This window comes from Lichenostomus cassidix, chromosome 5, assembly GCF_008360975.1.
Source record: "Lichenostomus cassidix isolate B80296 chromosome 5, HeHo_3.0, whole genome shotgun sequence".
Classification (NCBI taxonomy): Eukaryota; Metazoa; Chordata; class Aves; order Passeriformes; family Meliphagidae; genus Lichenostomus; species Lichenostomus cassidix.
In genome coordinates, this window is record NC_139486.1 from 61,554,117 (window position 1) to 61,579,172 (window position 25,056).

Below are 25,056 nucleotides of genomic sequence, written 5' to 3' on the forward strand. Positions count from 1 at the left end.
GGTAAAGCCAAATTCCTATCAAACAGGTACATCAACCACACATTCCTACCAGGATCAAGAGCCTTCCAGGCTCTCTTCATGCCCAACTTCAAGTCAAAGGACCCATGATTGCCACCATGAGGACTAGAAGAAGGAATTAATGGTAAAAACAGACCGCAATAATTAATTTCTGCTGTTGTTGCAGCTTTCATTTGTTACCTTGTCCTTCTTGTTCCTATATAACTTGTGTGTGTGTGTCCCCCAAAAAAAGAGACTACTGGTTACGAGAGTAACTGAGTAGATGTATGAAAAAATATTCCTGGATGACTAGATGGCCATTAGTACATAAATGATGTGTACTGGCATAAAAAACACGCTCAAAGGATGAGGTTTTAGTCTTGCCACTAATTCAGAACAGAGCAAACCACTCAGATAATTACTAAATAAAACCAAAACAACCCCAACAGTGACAAGTTACCCAGCACTCACTGCAGGGGGCAACAGACACCTCTGCACGGTGACACAGCAGCTCACCCTGAGTTTGTCTTTAATTATCCTGAGTCTTAGAGGGCACAGCTAAACCACACAGAATATCCCACTGATATTCCCACTGAGAGTAGCCTGAAGTTAGGATTCCCTGGGTTTCAGGCTCCACTTTGTAACACCCACCCCAAAGACTAGGAATCACCCCAGGCACCAGTACATGCTGGGGACTGACCAGCTGGAAAAGAGCTTTGGAGAAGAGGGCTTGAGGGTCCCCCAAGTTGAACCAATTTTAGTATTTTAATATTTAATCTAAGGTTTTCATGGGTCTCTTGGTTTAATGGTCCTCTTTGAGGACTGGCTACCAAATCTGGGCCTAACACAAGAGCAGCAGGGGGAGAAGGAAGAGCCAAAATTCAAGGCACAAACATTGTTCAACAATCTGCAGGAGAAGGCTCAGCTGTCAGCCCAGCCAGACTCAGAAAATGCAGACATTACAGGAATTCAACCATGTTCTGGTTGATCTTTACAAAAAGGAAGTAGCCTTTTAGAGTTTAAAACACAAGGACGTGTTTAAGCTGCTTCGAGAAGAGAAAGGAAAAGTATGCTGAATTAGACAAAAAAAGTGTTCAAGGCTATGAAAAAAGAAATATTCAAAATGATTGATTGAACATTAGACAAACAAAATACAGAGCTTCTTTTTGCACTTATGAAAAAAGGAGAACATTTTATATATGCAGAGCATACAGCAATAAAACAAGTTTAGAAGTGCCACCATCAAACAAGACTCATTGACAATAGAGGAAAAAATGCTGCCATCAGGATGATTTAAGCATAAGGAATCTATCATCTTATCCAACAAGACACCTCTCTGCTACAAACCTTCCCCCAATTTATATTGAGCCAGTGCTTTAATACTTTTTCACCTGAAATGAGCCCAAGTTTGACAAATGGTGCTGCAGCAGTGGGAAAAGTCATTGTGCAGAAAATACTGTCTGCCGGTGTCTGGTTTTAATCAGGTAGGAAATAAAAATAAGGAAGAAGTCCACTTGGAACTTGCTGAGTCTCTGGATGGCAAGCATGGACACACCTCACATGGAAACAACTGGAGTTCCATCCAGCTGTAAATACCAATAAATCACCATACACTCCACGTTTTCTTTTCTGACATTTTTATTAATCAAAGACAGGATGACTTCCGTAGTTTGAGTGATAGGAGAGATCCCAGGACACTTCCATAGCTACCATAAGCTTAATTAAAAGGTACACTGCAGAGTATATCAGGGATTTGGAACACCACCCTTGCTGTGACTGGTGAACTGGTGCCACTGGTGTCACGAGCACAAGCGAGAGTCCTTGGGAACAGGATAACCCATTGGCAATGGATACAACTCCAGCAGGGATATGCCAGAAGCTCCAGCAGAGAAAAAGAAAGATTTGGCATCACATCTGACAGTGGGTCAGTCCCCAGGTACTGGAGACATCCCAAGGTCTGTCTCCACCACAGAGCAGAGCAACATAAATATTCCAGTTTTCAGCTCCAGACCTCTCCCACCTACAAACTGAGCAGGTTTTATTCATGCTATATAAATACACACCTATATTGTGCACTGGCATTTATGGAAATAAAGTTTTGCAAGATTTTAATACTCTTAGGTGGAAGCTTGAAGGGTTAAGTTTACACATCACTGTTTTCAAGAAAACCCAAAAGCTAACTAGGTGGGGAACTAAACTACATGTGCCATTTCAACTCCTTAGCATTTTATAATCAATTTTCAGTATACCAATAAATACTCAGTGCAAAGCACGTGCTCACTTAAAATCCTAGGCATGGATAATGTATGAGGAAAATAAAAGGAAGCTATCACATGTTGTCTACATGCTCACAGAAATATATATATATTAAGAAAAAAAAAAAGGAAAACTGTTTCTCACTTGTGATAGTGTTTTGGTTTTGGTTTAAGAAATGTAGATGCTTTCTCCCAAAATAACAGCACTTGACAAGGTTGTATCATTGGCTTGTAAAAAAAGAAAAAGGTACAGTGATGGGAACAAAGTGTTTACATGACTTGAAACTGCATATTTCCATATTCATCACAGAGTGCAGCAAGATACACCTATGATCCAACACCTCTTGTGCTGAGGGCAAATCCACTTCTTGGTCTATGTCAAGGAGCATCCAAAGAAAAATACATCAAAGCCCACAGAAATGCCAACCAAAAATAATGACAGTTTATGGGATGGTAAAAAAAAGGATTGTTTCCAGCAGAAAAGCTGTAGTGTTCTTTCTCTTTCACATCACCCACTGGAGTATGCCCAGGTTTTCCACAAGATAACATGACTTCACAGGAACTTATCTTACCCATGAATACAGGAACAGATCAAAACACCCAATAACTTGTAACAACACACATCCCCTTCCCATGAATGAAGACAGCGATTTAACAGATAGAACTTTGAGAAACAACTTAAAATTACAAGGGAATGTTTCTGCCCGTGGACAGGAACTGAAAATGTGCAATATAGAAAAGACCTAACAGTTTTGTGTAATTTCAGCTTGAAAGCACAGCACACAAATCAGGATTATTACATGAGCATCCATAACATGGCCATTACAGAGGCAATACTGAAGGCTGCTTTGTTAACCCCAGTAATGGCACCCTCATTGCACAGGTCACTTTGGCAGCAAGAGTATTCAAAATTATCCAGATGGAAGTTCTCAGCAATTTGATTTGTTCTGCACTGGGATGTCCTCCAGCAGGAGGAAGTTCTCAATTTACCTACAGAACAAAAAAATTAAACAGATTAAGAGAGTATTGACAGTAACACCATTTTTGGTATGGAGAGAGAAGCACTGCTCAGACTGCCACTGTTAGAAGAATAGAACAGTGAGGAAAAGCCAAAGCTCAATCTGTGACAGGGTAAACACGGAAATTGGATAGAGGCCTTGTGATCTGTGTTGCCATGGCATCAGGAGGAAGTGGGATGAAGCACAAGTTGTGCAGCCTGGTTCTTTGACCCCACACCCAGAAGCATGGTGCACAAACCTCCTACCAAGAAATGTTCTGTGCAAAGAGGGGAAGACCTGACCACAGTCCCATCCACAGCACTCTGCACAGTAAGGTATAAAATGTACCCCCCAATTTTGTATCAAACTGGGAGATGAGAAGTCGACATGAAACTGCAGGGACATGTCACTGGGCTTGGTCTCTCCCCAGAAGTGACACTTTCTGGTAAGTCTTGTGTCCTGTAGCTCATGGGCCATTTGTGAACCCAGCATCAGCTCTACAGCATTGTTTTTGCCACAGCCACGTACTTGCTTTTTTAAGTTCAAGTGTTTAGATGTTTCCAAATTTCTCTAGGAATTTAGCACTGTGTATCCAATTCAGTCCAAATAGCCAGCTGAGAGATACAGGCTGGAGCTTGAGTAATACCTGCCACCACTGCCCAGCTCAGCCTGCATTCACAGAATGATTTAGGCTGGAAAAGACTTCTAAAATCATCAAGTCCAACCTTTAACTCAGCACTGCCAAGCTAATCCATGTCCTCAAGTGCCACATCCACACAGCTTTTAGATCCCTCCAGGGATGGGGACTCCAGCACTGCCCTGAGCAGCCTGTGCCAGCACTTGACAATCCTTTCAGTGAAGAATGTGCAGGAGACAGAGCCTAAAGAGTAGATAAGGGTGGTAAAACACTGGCACAGGCTGTGCAGAGGGGTGGTGGATGTCCCAACCCTGGAAACATTCAAGGCCAGGTTGAATGGGGCCCTGATCTAGTTAAAGATGTCCTTCCTGAGACACAGATCACTCCACCCTCAGGAAACGAGAGTTTATTTTAATAATGTCAATTCGTAAGTGGACAAGCCTTCGCTGGAAGGTTTGTTTTGTGTCTATACATCCTTTATTTGTTTTTAAAGGTAACAAATTTTTTTTTGAGTAACGAATTTAAAGACAAAGCTGTCTTTATTTTTTTTCCCAGCTCCTTTGGGTGCATTTTTCTTTGTTTGTTTTTTAAATCTGGACATACAGGTATCTGTGTACATGCTTGTACAACTATAAGCCACCTATCTAAATCATTACATTATTGCTTGGATATAAGCATGACCTTCAAAAGTATTTGCAGCCTCCTTTTGAGTGAGGCTGAGAAATGCATGCTAGGGCCAGATTAAATGTGACCAGGCAATGAAAGGTGATCCAAGTGGGTTTTTTTTAGGTCTGTGGGACACTGTACATACCAAATTTTATCTGCAAGCAAGTGTCTTCACCCGGTAAGCAGGTGCTGTTGGTCCTGCACACGGTAGGGCTGTTGTCACAGTGGTAACATCTTAAGGTATAACCTAAGACAACAAGGGTTTATCTTTACTGAATAATAAACTGAGACAGCAGCAGCAGTAAAAAAAAAAAAAAATTACTATCTGCATCTACTTGTCACGAAACATACGCCTGGTAATTAAGCTCAAGACTCCAGCAAAAATTGTTAAACTCAAGACTTCAGTTAAAATTGACAAGCTTATTAACAAAGTGCACCAGTTGAGGCTAGCAATTTTGAAAGGCACATCTTGAAGCATGTACTTACATCACTTTTAAAAACACTTACCATTATCTGCCTGCAGAACCAGGTATTAAATGTTTGCCCCTTTTATCTGCTCTTGAAGACTGCCTTTTTCAGGCAATGACAGTCACTTTTGGCTGAATTTTATTCCATCCTTTTTTTTAAATTCCATCTCCTTTCCCTCTCCTACTACACAGTGGTTTCCAATTCCCATTTTCTAGCAGCAAAACACCAGTTTGTTGCTCTACTAAGCAGCACCACCTCCTGCCCCCAGTTCTCTCTCCTGACCCAAGACAATCATAACAGAAACTGAGCCCTGCTTCAATGGTTACTGACATTCCACAAAGTGGTATTAAATAACCCAGGCCTTTCTTGCTGTTTTTCCTCCCTCTGGCATTTTTTCCATGATTTTCTCAGCCCCTGTCAGAATGTTAATCTATGAAGTCCCTCTCTTCTACTCACCAGAACCACAAAAAGCAATCAAAACAATGCAGGCGATCAGCAGGATGCAGTTCATCTTGGTCATGCTTCTTCCCTAATTTGAGGGCATAAAGAGATATTACAAGTTTATTCTCTTAAAAAGCAAAGTGCCCGATGATGAACTGAGGTTTCAGTACTTGCTTCAATATAAAACTGAAAGCACTGGCCAGGAAAAACAGGGAAAGACAAGAGAGAAAAATAACTGCACTTTCCAAGCGAAGATTTTCAGAGAGCAGGATTTTTATTCTCAGAACTGATATCTGAGCCCTGACAGGTTCAGATGGGTCTCCTCTCCCCTCTCTGATTACAGCATTCAACAGGCCTCCCAATTTCTCACAGCTACAAATGCATCTAACAAAAAGAAAGGTTTCAAATGCTTTTTCTTTTTCATCAATTCTCCAGTAACCCTGGAGCCAGACTGGGCTCCTTTCTTCTCTCTCATGGAGTTGCAAGAGGTTTGGCTGCTCTACAGGAGCTTTTGCCTCTCCTCTCCCAAAATTTCTCCCTCTCACTGAGGGACTGACACAGGCAATAAACGCCTGCAGCAGTGGCTCAAGTCTCCATGGCTGCTGCAATCTGTAGGCAGCAGTGAGATGGGAAGGTCAGGAATTTTTTTTAACGTAGGCAGCTCCAAAGCAGCAGTTCTAAGACAGTTTTCTGCAATACAGAGTCTGAACTACAATCACAGGTCCTACTAAAAAAATCTTTTCCTGCTGCAGAGTAGAATATTCCAAGGAGGCATCAAGCAGACACAGCGTGGAGAGGGAGACCCTACTTTGCTAGGAGGGTGTGATTTATGTTTGTCTTCAAAGCTCAAGTGGGATTGAAAGTCCCAAAATATTAAAGGTATTCAGATAACAAGTTTTACATCCAATGAAACTATAGTGACACAATCACTTAATTCTTAATTCTGCCTGCAGCTATTCCTGCATGTAGCTGTAAGAGTTTGGCATGGCAGACCTTAACCATGTTATGATGCAGCTTTTTCCTCCCAGAACACTGACTGTGGACTTGAAAAGATAGGTTCACAGCAAAAAAGTATTTAAATGCTTCTCAATCTTAAGTCTAGTTCATTTTTCTACTGACAAAAAGCCCCAAACCTCATCCAACAAAAAAAACCACACCTATCCAAAAGAACCTAAAAACACCCCACCCAATGATGGGAAAAAGCCAACCCAGTCTCTTTTTTTTTTTCCTCTCTGTATGACTTATTGTTGAGCATAGGGAAACTATAAAAAACAAAACCATAATGTGCAGGATGAGCTGATTTTCTGGGGTAAACAACTTTGCAAAAAGCCTTTCAAGGCCAGAAGCTCGTCCCACCGTGACAGAGATCTGCAGGAATGCTGTTAAATCTGGTGGTTACAGCAAGAGTCCTTCTGGACAGCAAACAGAACCATCCTGGGAATCTCTTCATCTTCCAGGAGTCCTCAGTAACCCATGTGTCAGCAGACGAAAACAGCTTTGCATTTTAGCAAAACCGAGTCATAAACACAAGGCAGATGAATAAAAGTCATCAGAGCCAGCAAAACAGTAATAACTCAATGCATCTGTTTTTGTGAAAATAAGTAATAACTTTTGCATGAGTCAACAGGAAATTATGACATTTGAATAAGAAATTAATATATATTATCAGCAATTAACAACATGGCTTAAAAAGAAATAAAAGTAGAAAACATCTCCTAAACTGAATCTTCTAAATTAGTTTCCTGAGTCAAGCATCTGACCCATCTCAATGACAGGAAAGAGCAACTGCACCAGCAGGGAAGGCTCAGTGCCCGCTCGTGAAACAGAATTTCTCTGCAGTCCCACCTGGGAGAAGCCAGGCGGACAGGACCTGCTGCTGCTGCTGTCACCGCAAATGACAGCATGGGGGGAAAGGGGGAAGGGGAGCGGAGCCGCCTCGCTGCGGGGAGCGGGTCACCCTGTGCACGCCGGCACGGGGAGCAGGTGCCTGCTGGCCGCGTTCCACCGCGCTGTGCGGCCGCTCCGTCCCTCGGCCCCGCGCCCGGCCGCGCAGCGCACTGCGGTGCGGCCGCCGTGACTCAGGACACGGCCACGGCCACGGCACACCCGCCCCGGGCCGAACACAGCAGCCCACCCAAAACCTCCCCCCGCCCCGCAACTCGCAGCTACCGGGAAAAGCCACCTTTCTTCCCGCTTCCTCCCCCCTTCTCTCCCCCACGGCGGCGAGCGGCGCGCTCCTCCCGCGGCCACCGCTTGGCCTCGCCGCGCTCCCAGCGCTGCCGCCGCTGCTCCGGGCTGGTCCCGCTCACCTCTCCCGGAGAAATCCTTCCCCGCGCGAAGAGCAGAACCGCCGAACCACCTCCCTGGGAACTGCCTTCGGCGGCGCTGCCTCTGCCGGCGGTGCCACCCCCGGGGCGGGGCGGAGCGGAGCGGCTGCCTTGAGCCGCTGAGGAGCGGCGGGGCGGAGCAGCGCTCCCTCTGGGCGGGCGGGACTGCGCGCTCCCTGCTCCCGCAGCCCGGCAAGGCTGCTGGGGACGCGTGTGACACCCTTCCTCACGCGGGATGCGGCCATGCCTGGCATATGTCGCCAGTGGTGGTTAAATCCTGGGATGGTTAAATCCTGGGATGGCTGCGGTTGGGAGCTTCAAGACCTTCCACTGTCCCAGGTTGCTCCAAGCCCCATCCAGCCTGGCCATGAACAGTTCAGGGATGGGGCAGCCACAGCTTCGCTAGGAAACCCGTGCCAGGGCCTCCCCCTGCTCTGATAAATAATTTCGTCCCAGTGTAACAAATTTTGTGTAACTTTAGTCAAAAGCTTTGTTTGTCTTTACCCTGGGAAAAGGAATTTTAGGTTTCTTTCAGGGCATTGTTCTACAAGATGACGTCTGGTGGACTCAGCCTATCAAAAGATTGGGAGTGACGCCGAAGATAACCAGAAAGATAATTAACAGAACATCTGCCGGGACATTGTGGTTATCAATAGGACATGGTGGCTATCACAAACGGCTACCACAGATGCCACCTCCAGCAGGGCTGAAGACATCCTGGCCCGGAAAAAGGGCTGATAAGAAAAACTGAAGAATGAAGAATCTAATTAGCATCAGAGGCGAAGAGACTCGGATCCAATGAGAGACTGAATATCAGGAGTTTGCTCAACTTTGGCCCAATGAACACTGACCCAATGCTTTCCTATGTATTTTTACTGTATAAAATACTTGAAGAATCAGCTAAAAGCTATGTATCATAGAATGATCCCCTCTGCACACCCGGGCTGTGTGTGGATGAGATGATTTCTGTGGTACATCCTGGCCAGATAATAAAGTAATGCCTTGACTCTCTAACATTAAAATGTTGTTGGAGGGTTTTTGTATTTTTTCCCGCAGATTCAGTGATACCAGTATCCCACTGAAACCTACCCTCTGTCACTATAAAGCTATTCCCCTTGTGCAAGGTCCCTCTCCAGGGCTCATGGAGGCCCTTTAGGTACTGGAAGGTGCTCTAAGGTCTTCCCAGAGAGAGATAGCTCATGGTATGAATTCCTAACATAAGGAAAACAGTGAAGAGTTTTAGGACACACAAAGGAACAACCAGGAATGGAAAGTAGCAGTTTCCTCCAGAGGAAGCTGGATACAGATCTAAACATTCACAAACTAAAAAGATATTGAAGAGCAGCAGAAATGTAGTTAAGACACCAAAAGTATTTTAGTAATACTTAGATTCATGCTATCCAGAAAAAAAAAAGTTCAGTGCTGAAATATGTATAGAACTACCAGTTTTGTTGTAGAAGGATTCTTGGATTTACTTTTGTTACCACACCAAAACCGCCAATTTATTTACTAAACCTAAAGCAAACCTTGAATCACTCAGAACTTACATCAGATTCTCTTGGCGTGTTACCAGTCAGCTCAACATACAATCTTATGTCTAAAAGATTTTACCTCTGTTTAAGCCATAAACAAAGAGATGTAAGAGTAACATGCTTGTGGATTATTGGATGCATCTTATTAAATAAGAACCCCCTCAATTAGTATGATAGCAAAGAAACCATATCAATTCACTTAGATGAGGAACTGGGAACAAGGAACCTCAGCCACAGCTGAACATTAAGCTGTTTTCCTTTCCCAAAGTCTGCCAACAGTCCCTCCAACAGAGCACGCATTTATCTGTATCATCACAGATAAATGGTATTTCAAACTTGACCTGAATTGTCCACCTTAAATTCTTTGCATAAACTTTGCTAAATAAACAATGACAGGGAAAAAAAAATCAAACAAAACCCAGCAGCAGAATACTGGAATAACTTCCACAGCAACTTTCAGTTGGGTTTTTTCATTTGACTGGCTGGCACACCAGTTGTTTTTCTCTACATAATGCAGTCACAGCAAAGAAATCGTGGCCAGAGGTCCTCTCCATGAAACCATTCAGCCAACAAAATCCCACAAAAATGCTGAAGGAATACTACAGAGCAATTATAAAGAGACTGTCAGTGTAGGCACAGGAAAAGGACCAGACCAGTTACATGTTTATGTTGGATGTCCCAGGGTTTCAGCACAGCTGAATCCACAGGTGCTCAGCAAGGCTGGTTTTACCTGGCCAGGTGAAGTCCAAATCAAGCATTGGAGATCAGCATCTGAGTCAGGAGGAGGTGGCAGAAATTCAGGCTGAGCCTGCAGGACGGTGGCTGAAGGGAAGAACATTCCTGTGATTCCAGTGACCACAGGAAGTGTTTGGCAGCTGGGTGCACTGCAGTGACACCTGCCCCACACCTGTGTGCAGCCAGAGCAAAGGTGCTGTCTGCAGCAGCAGGATCTCGACTCAATTCTCTCCTGCTGCTCAGTGAGCATTCCCACAGTCCAGCAGTGCTTGCAAACATCACCAACTCCTTTTTGATTTCACATTGATTCCACAATTCTGTGATTCATACATCTGGCATAACCTTCTGTTTGGAAGGGGTGAGGAGAGCCACAGGCTTCAACCCCACTTCAAAAGGAAAGTCATGAGGAGCTGCAGAACTTCTGGCAGCTCCAGACAACACACCCTGTGCTAAAATAACTGCCTGAAATAAACACCCTTTGCCCTGTTACAAACACATTTGTGCTCAGGGCAGCAACAACAATCGCTCAATTCCCTCCCTGGTTTCCTCCTCACTCCAGACCCCTCGGGCACCAGCTGTGCCGAGAGCCGAGGCCTCAAACCCCGGCACTGCAGCGCCCAGGGGCTGAAAGAATAGCACTGTCCTGGATCTCAGCCTCTCCCACAGAAAGCAAGAATTCAAGCTCATCTTTAACGACCCAAGGCTGAACCACTCCCTGAAAAATGTGTGAAACTGCCACGAGTTGGCAATGTTTGTGTAAAGTCCCATGCCCTTCAGCTGATTCCACTGCACTAGAACATAGAGATCCTGGGAGGAATCCTCCCAAGAAAAGCCTTCAACCATGAGGGTTATCTTCCCTTAAAACCACACGGCAGACTGACATCCCTAGAATAAGCTCTAGCTCCACTAAAATCTTCTTTTACTGATCCTTGACAAAACTTCTGTGGAAAATTCTTACTCCTCACAGGTAGTACTGTGGCAATTCTCAAAATGGTAACGTTTTGGAAGCACTCCAGCAATTCTCAAAGCTGTTCTGACTCCTGTGAGGGACAACACAAGCTGGCTTTGTTTCTGTACATGTTTCACCTAACAACTGTTTAAGAGATCAGACTCAATATTTGTTTTTCTACCTTGCACCACTGTGGAAAAATGCACCAGAGAAAGCTGAGCACACAAAGAATCCAATACCTGGACTTGCAAAAAAAAAAAAAAAAAAAAAAAAAGAGAAAACTGCAATTTGTCAATAATGGAAAACTTGAGCTGGAACCACAATACACTGGTCTACTGCGTAACACCCACAAATTCTGGCTGCCAGAAAGAAGAACTGACTACACCATTGCTGGTCACAAAATTACTACTCAAGTCTTGGGAAAAACTGTCCCATGTAGCACTTGAGAACAAAGGAGGCAGTTGTTCATTAATGACAACAGAAACAAAATAAAAATGATAAAGCAGATACTTCTTTAAATATAAATTTCTAATCATCTGCTGTTCTGCCAGCCTTCTCTTTTTTTTGCTTTTATTTTTTATTCAGTTACAAAAATCCATTGAAGGCTCAGAGAAACAAGAAAACATAGACTTGTCACCTATGACAACAGCAAACATCATATAAAGAAAAAAACGTCAAAACATATTTACAAATCCATACTCTGTAGTGATTTGAGAAACTCCTTAGTTAATGAGTGGCAGATTATGCATGGACACTACATTCCTAGAGGCATTATCCAATCAGAGTCACTTAGCATAAAATGAAGCTGACAAACAGATTGTCTGAAAATAAGGCCAGTTTAATTCCAAATTTATGCATTTGATGACCAGAATTTTTTGCTGTTTCTATGTTAATTAAAAATAGTGTAAGAGCACCTAATCTCACCCAAATGTTATATTCAGACCAAACTGCAAGTTTCATTCTTAGCAGGAGTTATCCAGAGCAGAAACTCATGAGAAAGGACAATAGTTTACATCCTTTTTTGCCATCTTGTCCACTGCTAATTTTAAATGCGTGTATAACACTAAATTCCCACACCATATCTGCAGTATGATCATAAATAGGCAATAGTTTAAAAATGCAAGATTTGATTACCTTGGACTATCAAGCTGTTTCACACTTCAGAAAAAAAGTGAACCAAGCCCAAACACCTTTCTCTTCCTCCCTGTTTTCCCTCCTCTTCCCTCCCTTCTGAACCAGGGAAATAAAAGTTGTACTCTAACAAAAACCAGAACTGGCACCAACATTCATGCTAGTTGCCCTGATGTGCAACAGAGTTCATTTACAATAGTCAGAAATATTCTTATGCACTAGCCCCAAAGAGTTCAGCTTCTGCAAACAGTTTGTTTGGAAAACAATCCCATTGGTGTGACGTGGGCAGCATCCAGAGGGTGCAGGAACATCCAACACTCTACGATGATCTCGAGTCATCAGTGCCTGTGGAATCTTGGTCTTCATCCTCTGCAGATTCATTAGGATTTGTTGCCTAATACAAAACACACCCAGGTTTAATTTAAATCTTCCCTTCCAGTTAATTGTAAGAAAACACTAACGATTGCCTAGAAAAATTTGGGCTGCTTTATCACACCTATTAGCTGAAGCAGACATTGGGATCTATGCCCTAAAATCTAGTTTAATTTGCAATAGAGGTCATTTTGCTAAACTGCTTGACCTTTCATTCCCTAAGGATCCATTAGGTATCAATATTCCATACCTACAACTATGTAAAGCCACAGTTCAATACCTCAGCTGCACCCATTTTCTTGGTGGTTTAGACTGTCTTTTACTAAAGTAACTTAAAAACAAAAGGGTCATTATTACCTTTAAAACAGGAGCAGAGCAACAGAGAAAAGCAAATTATTTTTCCAGTCGGGCTGAAAGGAAGGAAGTTAGAAAGGAAGGCAGTTCCAGCTCCCAAAAATGTGAGCAAGGGTTAGGAGATGTCATTTTCAGTTAGAAGCACGACATCTGCTGGCACCTGATATTAGAACTACTGGGACTGAGTGTCTGAAATCCTGGGATAAACCCGAGATAATGTACAAGCAGATGCCTATTCCTGAGGAAACCTCACTCCTCCTCAGTGCTTGCAAAAAATCTAGGGATAAAATAAATCAAGAGCTCTTCTATAAATGTGCAAAAGAAACAGGAAAAATTATATAATTAATCCACAATCTCCAAACTAAAACTACATCATAATTAACAGCAAGTGAAGTATCTTGGTGATTTGCAAAGTCATTAAGTGACTTTATGAAATGCACTTTCAGCAAGAACTAATGAACATCACAGACTCTACAAATTTTAAACTGTCATTAACTGAAGCATGTCTGAATAAAGCAGATACATTACTAAGGCTAAAATTAATGAGTGTGGTGCACCAAGGAGGGAGCTCTTGAACTCTGAAATCCAAGGAGCTCATGGAATGCTGTTATCTGCAGGCACAAATGAGGAGCTCTGAATTATGGGGCAGGTTTTCTATGGAATTAGCAATATGAACACAATTCAGCACTGCTATTTTTTGTATTTTTTATAATTTTGGGGTTTGTTTTAACATACTGCATCTCTGCTTACCATTCATGCTGTAGACACCTTGAATGTTGGACACACCATATGAAATCTAGGGATTGTGACATTAAAGAACCTGTCCTTGTAGTAGAGGCAGTGGAAGGTGTAGTACCCCTCCATGTATCCAGAGGTTGTGGAAAACGTGGTACAGCTGCTGTATTCATAGACTCTCCCTGGGCTGATAATTGGGAACTCCCCTGTGGGTAAAGCATTAGATCATAGTAAGGACTGATGTAGAACTACAGTTTAGCAGTTGCACTCCACAACAGATTCAGGCAGATCAATTTGTATTTTAGTGGATGCATAAATTTATTCTCAGCAATTATTGATATTATAAAAAATTGGAGAGGGGTTAATTGGCAGGATATTCAGATACCACTTACAAAACAACTTTAAAGCCAAAACAGATGGACACATCTTTTTCTCTGAAGCAACAAAGTTGTTTTGATACAAACCATACAATCTGACAACCAGGTAATAACAGAGTTTTAAAGGCAAGTAAATTAAATAATCTCTCCAGTAATTTTTCACTTACCAACTACTCCAGGACCTTGGACTTCATCCACATCACCTTTGGCATTTGTTATTCTCCAGTACCGACTGTCCAGCTGACAGGTCTTCTCAGGAAGAGCATCTTTGGACATTTCAATTCTAGAAGCCAAACAACATACTTAATACATTTATTTCAAGAAATGCTTTAGTGCTCTTGGGATCACCAAGTAGACTGGGAAAAGCAAACACTCACTAAGGTAAGCCAAACCAGTTGGCAACATCCATCTCCATGCTTCACTGTCTGTTATTTACCTTTTTCTAAATCACAAGAGCTACTTGTAACTTTTCCCCCACCCATCACTGTATTTTAGCAATTACCAACTTGACTGGTACTCTGTGCACCTGACCAGGTAATGATTTAGGATTTATTTTATTAATAAGTACAGCATGTTGTGCACATCCTGTTCGTTTCAGAACATTTCTGAATGCCATGCATAAATTTGCTTTGAACATTTCGTAAGTCTATCCTGCATTCTAAGAATTAATTCAGTTACTGTTACCTGATTCTGTAAGTGAAGAAATAATGTGGTGGATGTACAGAACTGAGTTCAGGTAGAAACGAGGTGGACACAGACACAGTAATATCTCCTGTGGTAGCAACACATTCTTTATCATGCACATACCTACAGAGAGAAGAGCATTAACTCTGCAAACAGTTCTGCACATTCAAAGCAGAAAACGAAACACATAAAGCTTTTAACTATTTATTATAATTAATATTAATAAACACACTTGTTTAAATAAGGATGTGTCATTATGCTATTTAGAAAAGAAACAATCTAGAAACCCTAGCAGTAAATTTATTTACAGATCAATAACTTTGTTCTACAGCATCCCAGTTTGACAGAATTAAGATTCTTGATTGTATTTAGAAGAAATTGCAAATGCATGAAGGTTTAAACACCAGAATAAGTCCTGCTTATTTACATACTCAAGAGACCACACAGTAGAAACATTTGGGTTTTTAATAACTCTGAACAGTCCTGCAGCAAAAACATAGCCATGGCACACAGAATAAATATCATGCTACGTGCTAAACTTCAGATCACTTATAATACTCCCATTAATGCAAAGTTACCAACTCTGAAGCTTCTGGTAAAAAAAATGAAGTTGTTTTAAACATTATGGTTTGCATGGTCATTTTCAGTAGTTTCATGGGTTTTCTCCTCTCTCTACCATCAGCTTTTGTATCAGATTCCCAAAACTACTTGGCAAGAGGTGAGCATGTTTAGAAGCAGCACCAAAACCTGGCACTGAGGTTACAAATCCCAGTCACAATACCTGAAAATCTGGTCTCTGATGATAGGATAACCTCCAGTTACAACTTTGTTGACATAGGATGTAAACCATTCCAAGTAAGATGTACCTAGCCAAGGAAGAAAAGCATTCTTAAAGATAAGCAAAATTTACCACTAAGCACGTTACAGTTAATACTTCAACGAAAAAGTTTAAAGCTTTGATTATTTTTATAAAAAACTCTCAGGTTTACTGAGATGAGTCAGTCAATATTCTAGTTCATTCTACCAACAAGGATAATGTGGAGAAATCGATCAACAACTAAAAAGTTAAGGGTGCATCCTCCAGAAATGACACAGCCAACAAAGAATCTCTTAGCTACATATTTCACATTATAATCATGGTCTCCAGTGGTGTGTCTCATCACTTGGATTCCATATGGAAAGCTTCTAAGGAACACTGCAGAATTTTCTCTCCTTAAAAAGAGGGATAAATCATAGACACACTCTGCACTCCCCTACAACCTCAGAAGACTAAGGCTATAGCCTTATATGTCATTCTGGGATTTTTATACACTTGCAGCCATTGTCTGAGAACAGCTTTTCATTCACCCACAGCCATTATTTTGGAACAGCTTGATTGCTAAGCAGACACTCAAGCTGTCACATTTAATTCTCAAGAAGAGAGTTTCATATACCAGCTCTCTGCACAAGAATTTCTCAGCCATAAATCTTCCAAGCATTGCAATATAGAGTTCAATAGAAAAGTATAGAGTTCAACTGTTTGTCAATATTAGTGATTCAAAACTGGATTGAAGTTGAATTACCAAGAAATGATTATCCTTGCCTTCACTGATGTGTTATCAAATACTCCCACTCCTGTTAGATTAAGTGTACTTACCACTTCTTCCTTGGAGCATGAGCTGTGTGTGCTGTCCTTTGATCTTTTAGAATTCTAAGGGACTCTAAGTTTATTATCCTCCTTTCTACGACTAATCCACAAAATGCAAACCTCATATAAAGTAGTTCTGAACAGAGGAAGTGGATCTATTTACCTGTCACCTTCAAAATGCCAAGAGAAATGCTGTGTATAGAACTTCCCCTCCACCCCATGGTAAGCCAAGATTAACCCTTCCAGCCAAGGGGAATACTTCTAAATACGTTGGATCATCCACACTGACTATTTTATTTTGAATATTTTATATGAAGTGTTACCTGTAATGAACATAACGATAGCAGATGGATTGCGAGCCATTTGGTCCTGAAAGGGGAAGAAGTTTGTGTTAGAAGGAGAGCACTGGACTTTCAAGCTAAAATTCAAATAACACAGGGAATATTTCCACTAAACCTAAAGCCTGGCTGCTTGACACATCACTGTAGTCCCAATCAGATCCTCAGACATGTAAAACTCACATGCCTGTCCCCATGAGTGCTCCCATGACCACTGAATTTACAGCTTCAACTTTCCACTAAGGTTCATGCACAGAAAATCAGATTTAATGCCTCACTGAAGAAACAAGGCCCCCAGAAACACTGCCCTGGAACAGAAGCCCCAAACAGCTGAGGCTGGGAGGAATCTCTGGCAATGATCAGTCTGATCCTCTGCTTGAGGCAGTGTTAGCTGGAGCACTTTGATCCATTATCAAGCAATCCCTAGAAATCTCACTGATGCATGCTTTGGAAACAAACTGCCAGGAATTTGATAGCAGGATGAAAATCCCCATCTTTTTTAACAAGAAACATCCTTTACACATTCCACTTTCTTTTGGGGTGGAAGGGAAGTCACCAAGTCTTTTCTCCCAATGGCAAGTACCAAACTAATCTGACCTCTACTTTATGCTACATAAAATATTTCCGATATCAGCTAACATGCACAAGGGTACTATCAACCATTAGAAAAGTACTTTGGGAAATATAAACACATCTTCCTTACTGAACACTGATAGAAGATCTCGTATTTATTCCGTCCCTCCACACTCTCCAGGGCCATGTATTGGCTGAGGCCAGTGTGGATGCAGAAGGTCAGAGGCAGGCACTGCCTGAGCCCCAGCCTCTGCTGGAAGCCTCCAGCTGCCGTGTCGATGTCCAGCAGGTCTTCGGAGCGGTAGTGGTTCGACAGGGCCATGCTTCCCATCAGCCTTGGAACAACAAAAACAGGGAACATAAACAGGACACAGCACTCACCAGGCAAAGCAGGCTTTTAATCTTTTGCAATCTTTTGCTTTTTCAATGCTCTAGATGCATATTAGACTCAGGTGAAATCCAAGTCAAATATCCCCATGCTGAACTAGGTTATTAGTACACATCATCCTAGCTCTGTGGGCATCACACTCAGCAGGAAGAGGAGCACACAAACCTGAGTGTACACTTCACACCCACACTCCCAGCTGGGAACACCAGTGAAAGGCAAATGAGATGTAAATTCCTGCAGATGCTGAGCTTCCACTGGTGTTATGAAAGCAGTGACTCAGGTGCAAGCTGCCACATGTCAGCGTGCTAAAAGCTGATCCCATCCTGGGCAACAGGTTCCATTCCTCTTTCTCCTTAGGAAATCCTGCCTGGAATTAGCACATTCTACAGAAGCAGTGCCAACATCCCAACACAGAAACCTGAAGCATCTAACAAGGACAAGTCCCATAGCATTTCCATTTCTGACCTAACAACTTGCTGCACACCACTGCTTACACTCAATCTTCCCAGTATTCATCCCCAACAGGCCTGTCCCCACCAGTGGGACCACACCTTCCCCTGGCAGCCCTTCTCCAAGCTGGAAGGCTTCCCCAAAACCTTGTGTCTGCTCCTCCAGCCCTTCCACAGGCACATCATTACAGCAGAGGCTTTGTGGGGGTGAACAAAATAGTACCAAGGGAGGAAGCACACAACCTGCAGAGCACCATTTGAAATCCACACAACTAGGGCACCTGTCTCCTCTCTAAAAAATTTTAAAGCCTCTTCTGGAAAACAAAACTAGAAATCATCCTTATGGTTTCATAAAATAGTTTCCCATATCCCTCCTGCACATAAAACACTCAAATTGGAGAAAGCTGCACCTTCTTTACGAGTGAAGGTTTTGGCAGAGCAGTATGAGTGCATTCCTCCCTATGAACATTGCTAAGATTTGCTGTAGTTTTCCATCTTTTGCTAATGTGTGCAGCATTTCATCAGGTGCTTCAAACACCTAATTTTTCTGCAGCTGAAAGGCCAGAAACTCTGTTGGGTCATCTGCCCTCTAACCTTAATGTAAAAGAGAGTTTTTCACTGCTGAAGCTACATAAAATTGTAAAATCATCTAACCGAGAAAACTTAATTTGTAGAACTGACAATTTGATTCCACTTAATATGACTAACTGGTTTTAAGTTATTCCCTAATCACTTTAAAGAAAAAAAGAATTATTAAAGGATGAAGCCTGAAGACTGCAAGGGGCTAATTTACTTCTGTAATACAAAGCCAAACTTCAGGGGAGCAACTTGCAGTGCTATGATTAAATGTGCAACAGCTGGAAGTTTGAGTTGTTGCGAAAAACTGACAAGGGTTCTCACTAGGAAAAAGGGAAGTGTAAGAGTAATTTGAGCAATTAGAAATCCACACTGGGCTTCCAATTACTTCCAAGATTAGAAGACAGCCAGTTCTGAAAGTGTCACTTAAGCAGTGACTCAGTCACAATGCATGTAAATGTCTCATTTATCCTGTTCAGGGGACATTTCACTTTCTAATAAGCAAAATGTTTAAGATGTATAAAAGAAATTAATAATTGGTAAGTAGCTTTCAGTCCTTACCCAGGAACAACCAACTTCTGCCCATTATGGATACGGAATGAACACCGATAATCATTGGGGAGCTTGCAGCGGATCTGTGCTTCCACAGCATCCAGATCTTCCTCCTTCACACTCTCTGGAAAAGAAAGGAATTTGCTAAAGACCCCATCAAACTAACAAGGACTCAAGACAGTATTTAGTGACTCTATAGGATGCTGGGTGGTACAGAATGAGTATCACAAAAATTTGAAAGGAAAATGATGACATTAATTGATTATTTAATACAGCACCAATCTCAGTCCAGTGAAACCTCAACAGGCCTGAAAGCGGCCAAAGTTTATGAAGTGGAATGAACCTTCTCCCCACAACACTGCCAATAACTGAGTCCCAGTTACAGCTTTCAGGCAGTATTGATTTTACTTTCACCACCCTAAAGGTTCTTTCTTTCAGTTTCCAGTTCAATCAGTAACACAGAAATGTTGGCTGCAGCCCCCATTCACTTGGAATCTGAAGCAATAAATGGGTTGTAAAAGGGGGATTTTCAAATCAACAATAGAAAAGGGTGGAGAGGAGCTATTCTTACACCTCCACATGCACTTCAGGGGGGCTCCAACACCATCACTTCCAGCAAAAATCAACTGAGTGACCTCTGTGGTCTGTTCCAATCAATTTTTTTAAACCCTTTTCATACTCGTTATCTGTTCCATTTTTAGGACACAATTTACATTCCTTAAAAATGGCATTTAAAAGGCCTACATTTTATCTAAAACCTGCTGTCACTGTATGAGTGTGGAGGTTGATAATTTTATATTTGTTTTTGTCTTTCTGTACATAAATAGAAGCCTCCCATTCTCTCTTCAAAAACACCTAGCAAAACTTAAGAATCCAACACTACCCAGCAAGCCAAGAAAATGCAAGAGTTAAACAGGAAAGAGATAATCTGTCTCTTAATATGATCCCTTAAGAGATCATTTGTCTCTTAATTTCACAGATCAGGTTAAAAATCTACTTCATACAGAAAACTGAAATGCAGTTGAAAATGTGAAAGCTTTTTTGTCCTTATATCAGAAAAGCCCAAATTCACTGCAGCTGTGACTTATGACCTAGAAAACTGGAACTATTTCAAGTATTAAAATACAAACTGAAATTGAAAATAGAATCTTAGAAAGGGAAAAAAGGGAAAAACCATTGTTCAACCACTGGAACACAGTAAGACCTACAGAAAAAAATTAAACCAAACAACTTCCTTTTTGTTTGGTTTCACATTAGAATGCTTGCTTTCATGTGACAGTGTTTTAACTATTTCTTAAGAAGACCTCACAAAACCACACCAGCAGGTCCTTGAAGTAATGGGAGTTACTACACTGAAAAATAACAAATAAACAAAGAATAGGTCATAGCAAACAAAGATAAAAACAGTAAAAATATGAAAAAGAAGGAAGACTGATCACTAGAAAAGAAATAATCTTGATTTCAGAGAATCTGTGGATTACTAGGAACTGGGCAAGGACTCTGCCTGTGTTTCCAAGGAAGGGGGAGCACATCTACCAGACTTTCAGGACTAGTTAGGGTCCACACCTCTCATGAAAGCAGCATGAAGCTTAAAACCAGGCAGGGCTGGGTGAGCCAACCCACTCCCAGCTGAGCCCAGGGTACCTTTCAAAGAGCGGATCATGCGGGGACACCACTGCCCCAAGTATGACTCCAGGTCATCCCAGGCTTTTTTCAGCGTGGCATAGTAGTGGATGTATCTTCCCAAATCAGAGTAGGTGCTGATGAAGATGGCTTTCCAGCTCTGATTCCGGCGGCTTTTTTCCTCTCTAAGGGGACATGAAGAAAATGTGTTCAAATGCCAGCTTCGAGAGTCTTCTAAACCCAAGGAGTTGGTATTTGTTATTTGGCAGGAACAGGGTGCATAACATTAACCCAGGAACACTGTGCTGTGTGAAGCTACACAAACTCAATTAATTCCAGCATCTATTCAACAGCGAGTTGGAACAGAATTAGGAAACATTTGGAGTACTTAGGGGAAAATTTAGGAACAATACTCCTTTACACAGAGTGCCTTCTGAACAGAGCTGTCTAGCAGTGACTCTTAGAGCTGGTGAAAAGCTGATTCACATCCTTCGTTATTCAGCTTTTCTAAGCTATGGAGAAGCTGACAAAGTATGAGTTGGATAAGTAGACAGTGAGATGGACAGAAAATTGGCCAAACAACCTATCTTAGAAATTCATTTTCATAGGAAAAAAGACTTAAAACAATTCCACTTACTCTGAAATGAGCCAGTATTTTTTGCAGTGTCTTTTCCACAGTGGATCATGGCTTGACAGCTGATTTAATCTTCGATTCAAATAGCAGCAACTATAAATATAAGATCATTAACTTTGATTGCAGAAGGGTAGCAAAACAAACAGGGAGAAATGCTGTATCACACATCACAGTCTCACGAAATAAATGCAGAGTTTGAAAGTGAGTTGGCTGTCCTTCCAGAGTTGTGCTAACAATGGTTAAAACTCTTCATCACAGCTGTGTAAGTCATGAACTACTTTTCCACACACTTTAAGAACGGGCAGCAATTAAGTACTTTTGTAAAGCAGGTCATCCTGCAGACCTACACCAGAGTAAACACTGCCTGAAAGATTCCAGAATGACTCCACTCCAGTGGAAAGAATTCCAGTAGCACAGGCTAGCTATGATTTAAATCCTTCTTATCTGGATGGTCAGGTTCTACCTTATCTTTTCCACCATAAGCTACACAAGCTGTATAGTTTGAGTATTACAAACTCACTTTCCACTTTAAATTGTTCAAATAACAAACTTTGAAGAAACTCCCCAAAAGATACCATCTGTTTTGATGTGGCAACATCACTTCCTCTGGTATCTTGTTCTAAAGTGATGAGAGTGTGTTTCAAAGGCTGTGATTAACATCTAAATACCCTAAATGAGATGAAAATGAGAACAAGGTTCTAGTTACTGGTTTTTGGGGTTTTATAAACTGTTTGAACTAGAATTGTATTACTACCTCAAAAATCAACCTCAACAAAGGGATTCTCCTGTATGCCCTGACACTACTTTTCCATTCACGCCCCCACAAACACATCCACTTCACACCTGGACATTTGGCTGTGCAAGAACTTCATCCATGACATGGGGATTTATTATATTTTTGTGGGATGGGGAACTGAAATACTCCAAATTCAAAAACCCCTTGCAGAAATCTGTTGTATTGGTGTTTATCAATCAAGCCTGTAAGTTCTGGAAGAGAATAAGTCACCACGGCATCACAGAAACATGTGGCTTCAAACGCGATAAAAGTGCAATTAAAGCCATTCTCACTAATTATACAAACAATGGAAAAGCTGGCACATGACCAAATATCCAAGGGCCACCATAGCAACTGCTACAGTTGTTGCTTAGGCTTGATCTCTTTTTTGCTGATATCCTAACAGAATTCTCCCTGATATACATATCATTCTTGATTAATATTTATTAGGGGGAATAAAAAAAAAAATTTAAAAACCCGAAAAAAACCCCAAACCCACAAAAAACCCCACATTTTGGGCAATATTCCGTTTTCTTATTCCCCCCTCTTTGATTAAACCCTGTGATTTTAATCACTGCCAAACCTTGCACTTGACTGGTGAGGTTTTACCCAAACCCACACTCTCAGTTTCACTGTGTGACTCACAACCCTTCAGCCACAGAGCCCAGGAGGCACCTGCAACTTTCATTCACCTTTTTCTCCCCGAAAAGTCATCCCATTTCATTTCGCTCGGTTCTCCTCAAACGGCGGAATAAATTTACCAGCGACAAGACCAACCTTTGTGTGCCCTTAGAAACACAAGTTCCAGGGAAATACTGATTCCACAAATTTAGTTGCTGCTTCATTTAGGTACAAACAAAGCCGACAAGCAATGGGGGAGAGAAAAATAGATTAACTGAATGGTCTGGAAAGGACATTAAAGATGAACCAGGGACATTAAAGTTGGTCAGGGACACCTTCCTTGCACCAGACCAGGCTGCTCCAACCCGGCCGTGGACACTTCCAGGCATGGAGCAGCCACAGCTTCTCTGGGAAACCCGTGTCAGGGCCTCACCAGCCTCTCAGTACAAGGCAACACTTCATACAGTAAAAAAAATGAAGGAAAAAACGTGGGGAAGCCCGCAGCTGCTGGGAGGGAAGGGTGCTCAGGCCGTGTCCTCCGCAGAGCGGCTCCCCCGGAGGCAGCCAGCCCTTTTCCCCGCACAGCACTCTGCGTGCCATCCCCCGTGCCGTGCCCCGGGCCGCCCGTACCTCACCAGATCCCGGTAGTCGAGGAAGCTGAGGATGAGCAGCAGCGGGTCGGTGGGGAGCAGCTCCAGGCTGAGCGCTGAGGCGGGCTCCATGTCTGGGGGCGCCGCCATCTTGCGAGACGTCCCCGGGACGCGCCGCCCTGCGCGCCTCCCTCACCGCCCGCGCAGCGCCTCTTGAGGGCGGCGGCGCAGCGGCAGCCTCGGAGCTCCCAATCAGGCCTCGGAGCTAAGAAATCAGCCTTTGGGGCTCCGTACTCAGACCTCGGAGCTCCGTACTCAGCCGTCCGAAATTACCTTTCCGCTGTCCCAAGTCAGCCCTCCGAAATCAGCCCTCAGCCCTCCGAAATCAGCCCTCGGAGCTCCATACTCAGCCCTCCGAAATCAGCCCTCGGAGCTCCATACTCAGCCCTCCGAAATCAGCCCTCGGAGCTCCATACTCAGCCCTCAGAACTCGAAACTCGGCCTTGAGAACTCAGAACTCCCAAACCAGCCCTCAGAATTCTGAAAACATCCCCCAGAACTCATAAATGAGCCCTCAGAACTCAGAACTCCTAAATCAGCCCTCAGAAATCAAAACTAAGAATTCAGCCCTCAGAACTCCAAGATCAGCCCTCACAACTCCGAAATCAGCCTGAAATCAGCCCTCAGAACTTGAAACTCAGCCTTGAGAACATAGAAGTCCTAAATCATCCCTCAGAAGTCCTAAAGCAGCCGTCAGAACTAAAAACTCAAGAACTCAGCCTTCAGAACTCCCAAATCAACCCTCAAAACTCCTAAATGATCCCTCAGAACTCGAAAATCAGCCCACATAGCTCAAAATTCAGCCCTCAGAACTCTGAAATCAGCCCTCAGAATTCCTAAATCAGCCCTCAGAATTCCTAAATCAGCCCTCAGAATGCAAAACTCAACCCTCAGAACTCAGTCCATAGAATGCAGACCTCAGAACTCAGCCCTTAGTCTCTTGAAATTCAATTTATGTGCCAAGGGTTTTTGGTCAGGGAATGGTCAGCTTTTCACAAGATCAGCTTCTTAGTGATCTAAATGGACACTAATGAGTGGGCAAAACTGAGATTTTGAGGGGAAGAGGCATCTTGGGGAGTTGGTAGCAAGAAAGCAACTGAGGTCCAGGAAATTTGTGTTGTTACTATACCCAAATCTCAGCTGTCGGAATTCAGCCCTCAGAACTCAGCCCTCGGTCTCTTGAAACACAATTTACGTGCCAAGGGGTTTTGGTCAGGGAACGGTCTATTTTTCATGAGATGAGCTTTTTAGTGCTGTAAATGGGCAATAATAAGTGGGCAGAACTGAAGCAGCTTGGGGAATTGGTAGTGAGAAGGAAGCTGAGGCCCAGAAAATTTGTATTGTTATTATATTCAGCACTCAACACTCAGAATTCAGAAATCAGAACTCAGCCCTCACAACTCATCCCTCAGAAGCCAGAATCCAGCCCTCAGAACTCAGCCCTCCGTCTCTTGAAATTCAACTTACGTGCCAAAGGTTTTTGGTCAGGGAATGGTCTGCTTTCCACAAGATCAGCTTCTTAGTGCTCTAAATAGACAATAATCAGTGGGCAAAACTGAGACTGGGGAAAAAAACTTACTGAGTTGGATATC

General features: G+C 42.5%; 2 protein-coding genes across 3 annotated transcripts; both read right to left on the bottom strand.

The window, feature by feature from the left end:
• Positions 1–1,617: 1,617 nt before the first annotated feature.
• On the bottom strand, positions 1,618–7,901 carry LOC146436941 (CD59 glycoprotein-like). Its single transcript, XM_085063419.1, has 4 exons — positions 7,772–7,901; positions 5,478–5,550; positions 4,699–4,800; positions 1,618–3,242 (listed from the first exon to the last, which is right to left on the bottom strand). The coding sequence occupies exons 2-4, from the start codon at positions 5,539–5,541 to the stop codon at positions 3,049–3,051; spliced, it is 360 nt and encodes a 119-aa protein (XP_084919545.1). The 5' UTR covers positions 5,542–5,550; positions 7,772–7,901; the 3' UTR covers positions 1,618–3,048.
• A 3,614-nt stretch (positions 7,902–11,515) lies between these two features.
• Positions 11,516–23,604, bottom strand: FBXO3 (F-box protein 3). Of its 2 annotated transcripts, XM_085063364.1 has the most exons (12): positions 23,445–23,585; positions 22,262–22,405; positions 21,422–21,511; positions 20,806–20,969; positions 19,171–19,285; positions 17,327–17,531; positions 16,609–16,654; positions 15,440–15,524; positions 14,659–14,781; positions 14,142–14,257; positions 13,613–13,803; positions 11,516–12,530 (listed from the first exon to the last, which is right to left on the bottom strand). In XM_085063364.1, exons 2-11 carry the CDS (start codon positions 22,297–22,299, stop codon positions 13,616–13,618), a joined length of 1,170 nt encoding a protein of 389 aa, XP_084919490.1. In that variant the 5' UTR covers positions 22,300–22,405; positions 23,445–23,585; the 3' UTR covers positions 11,516–12,530; positions 13,613–13,615. The 2 variants fall into 2 exon arrangements, with proteins under 2 accessions (XP_084919490.1, XP_084919489.1); XM_085063363.1 differs by lacking the exon at positions 22,262–22,405 and having other exon boundaries at positions 23,445–23,604.
• Positions 23,605–25,056: the final 1,452 nt, after the last annotated feature.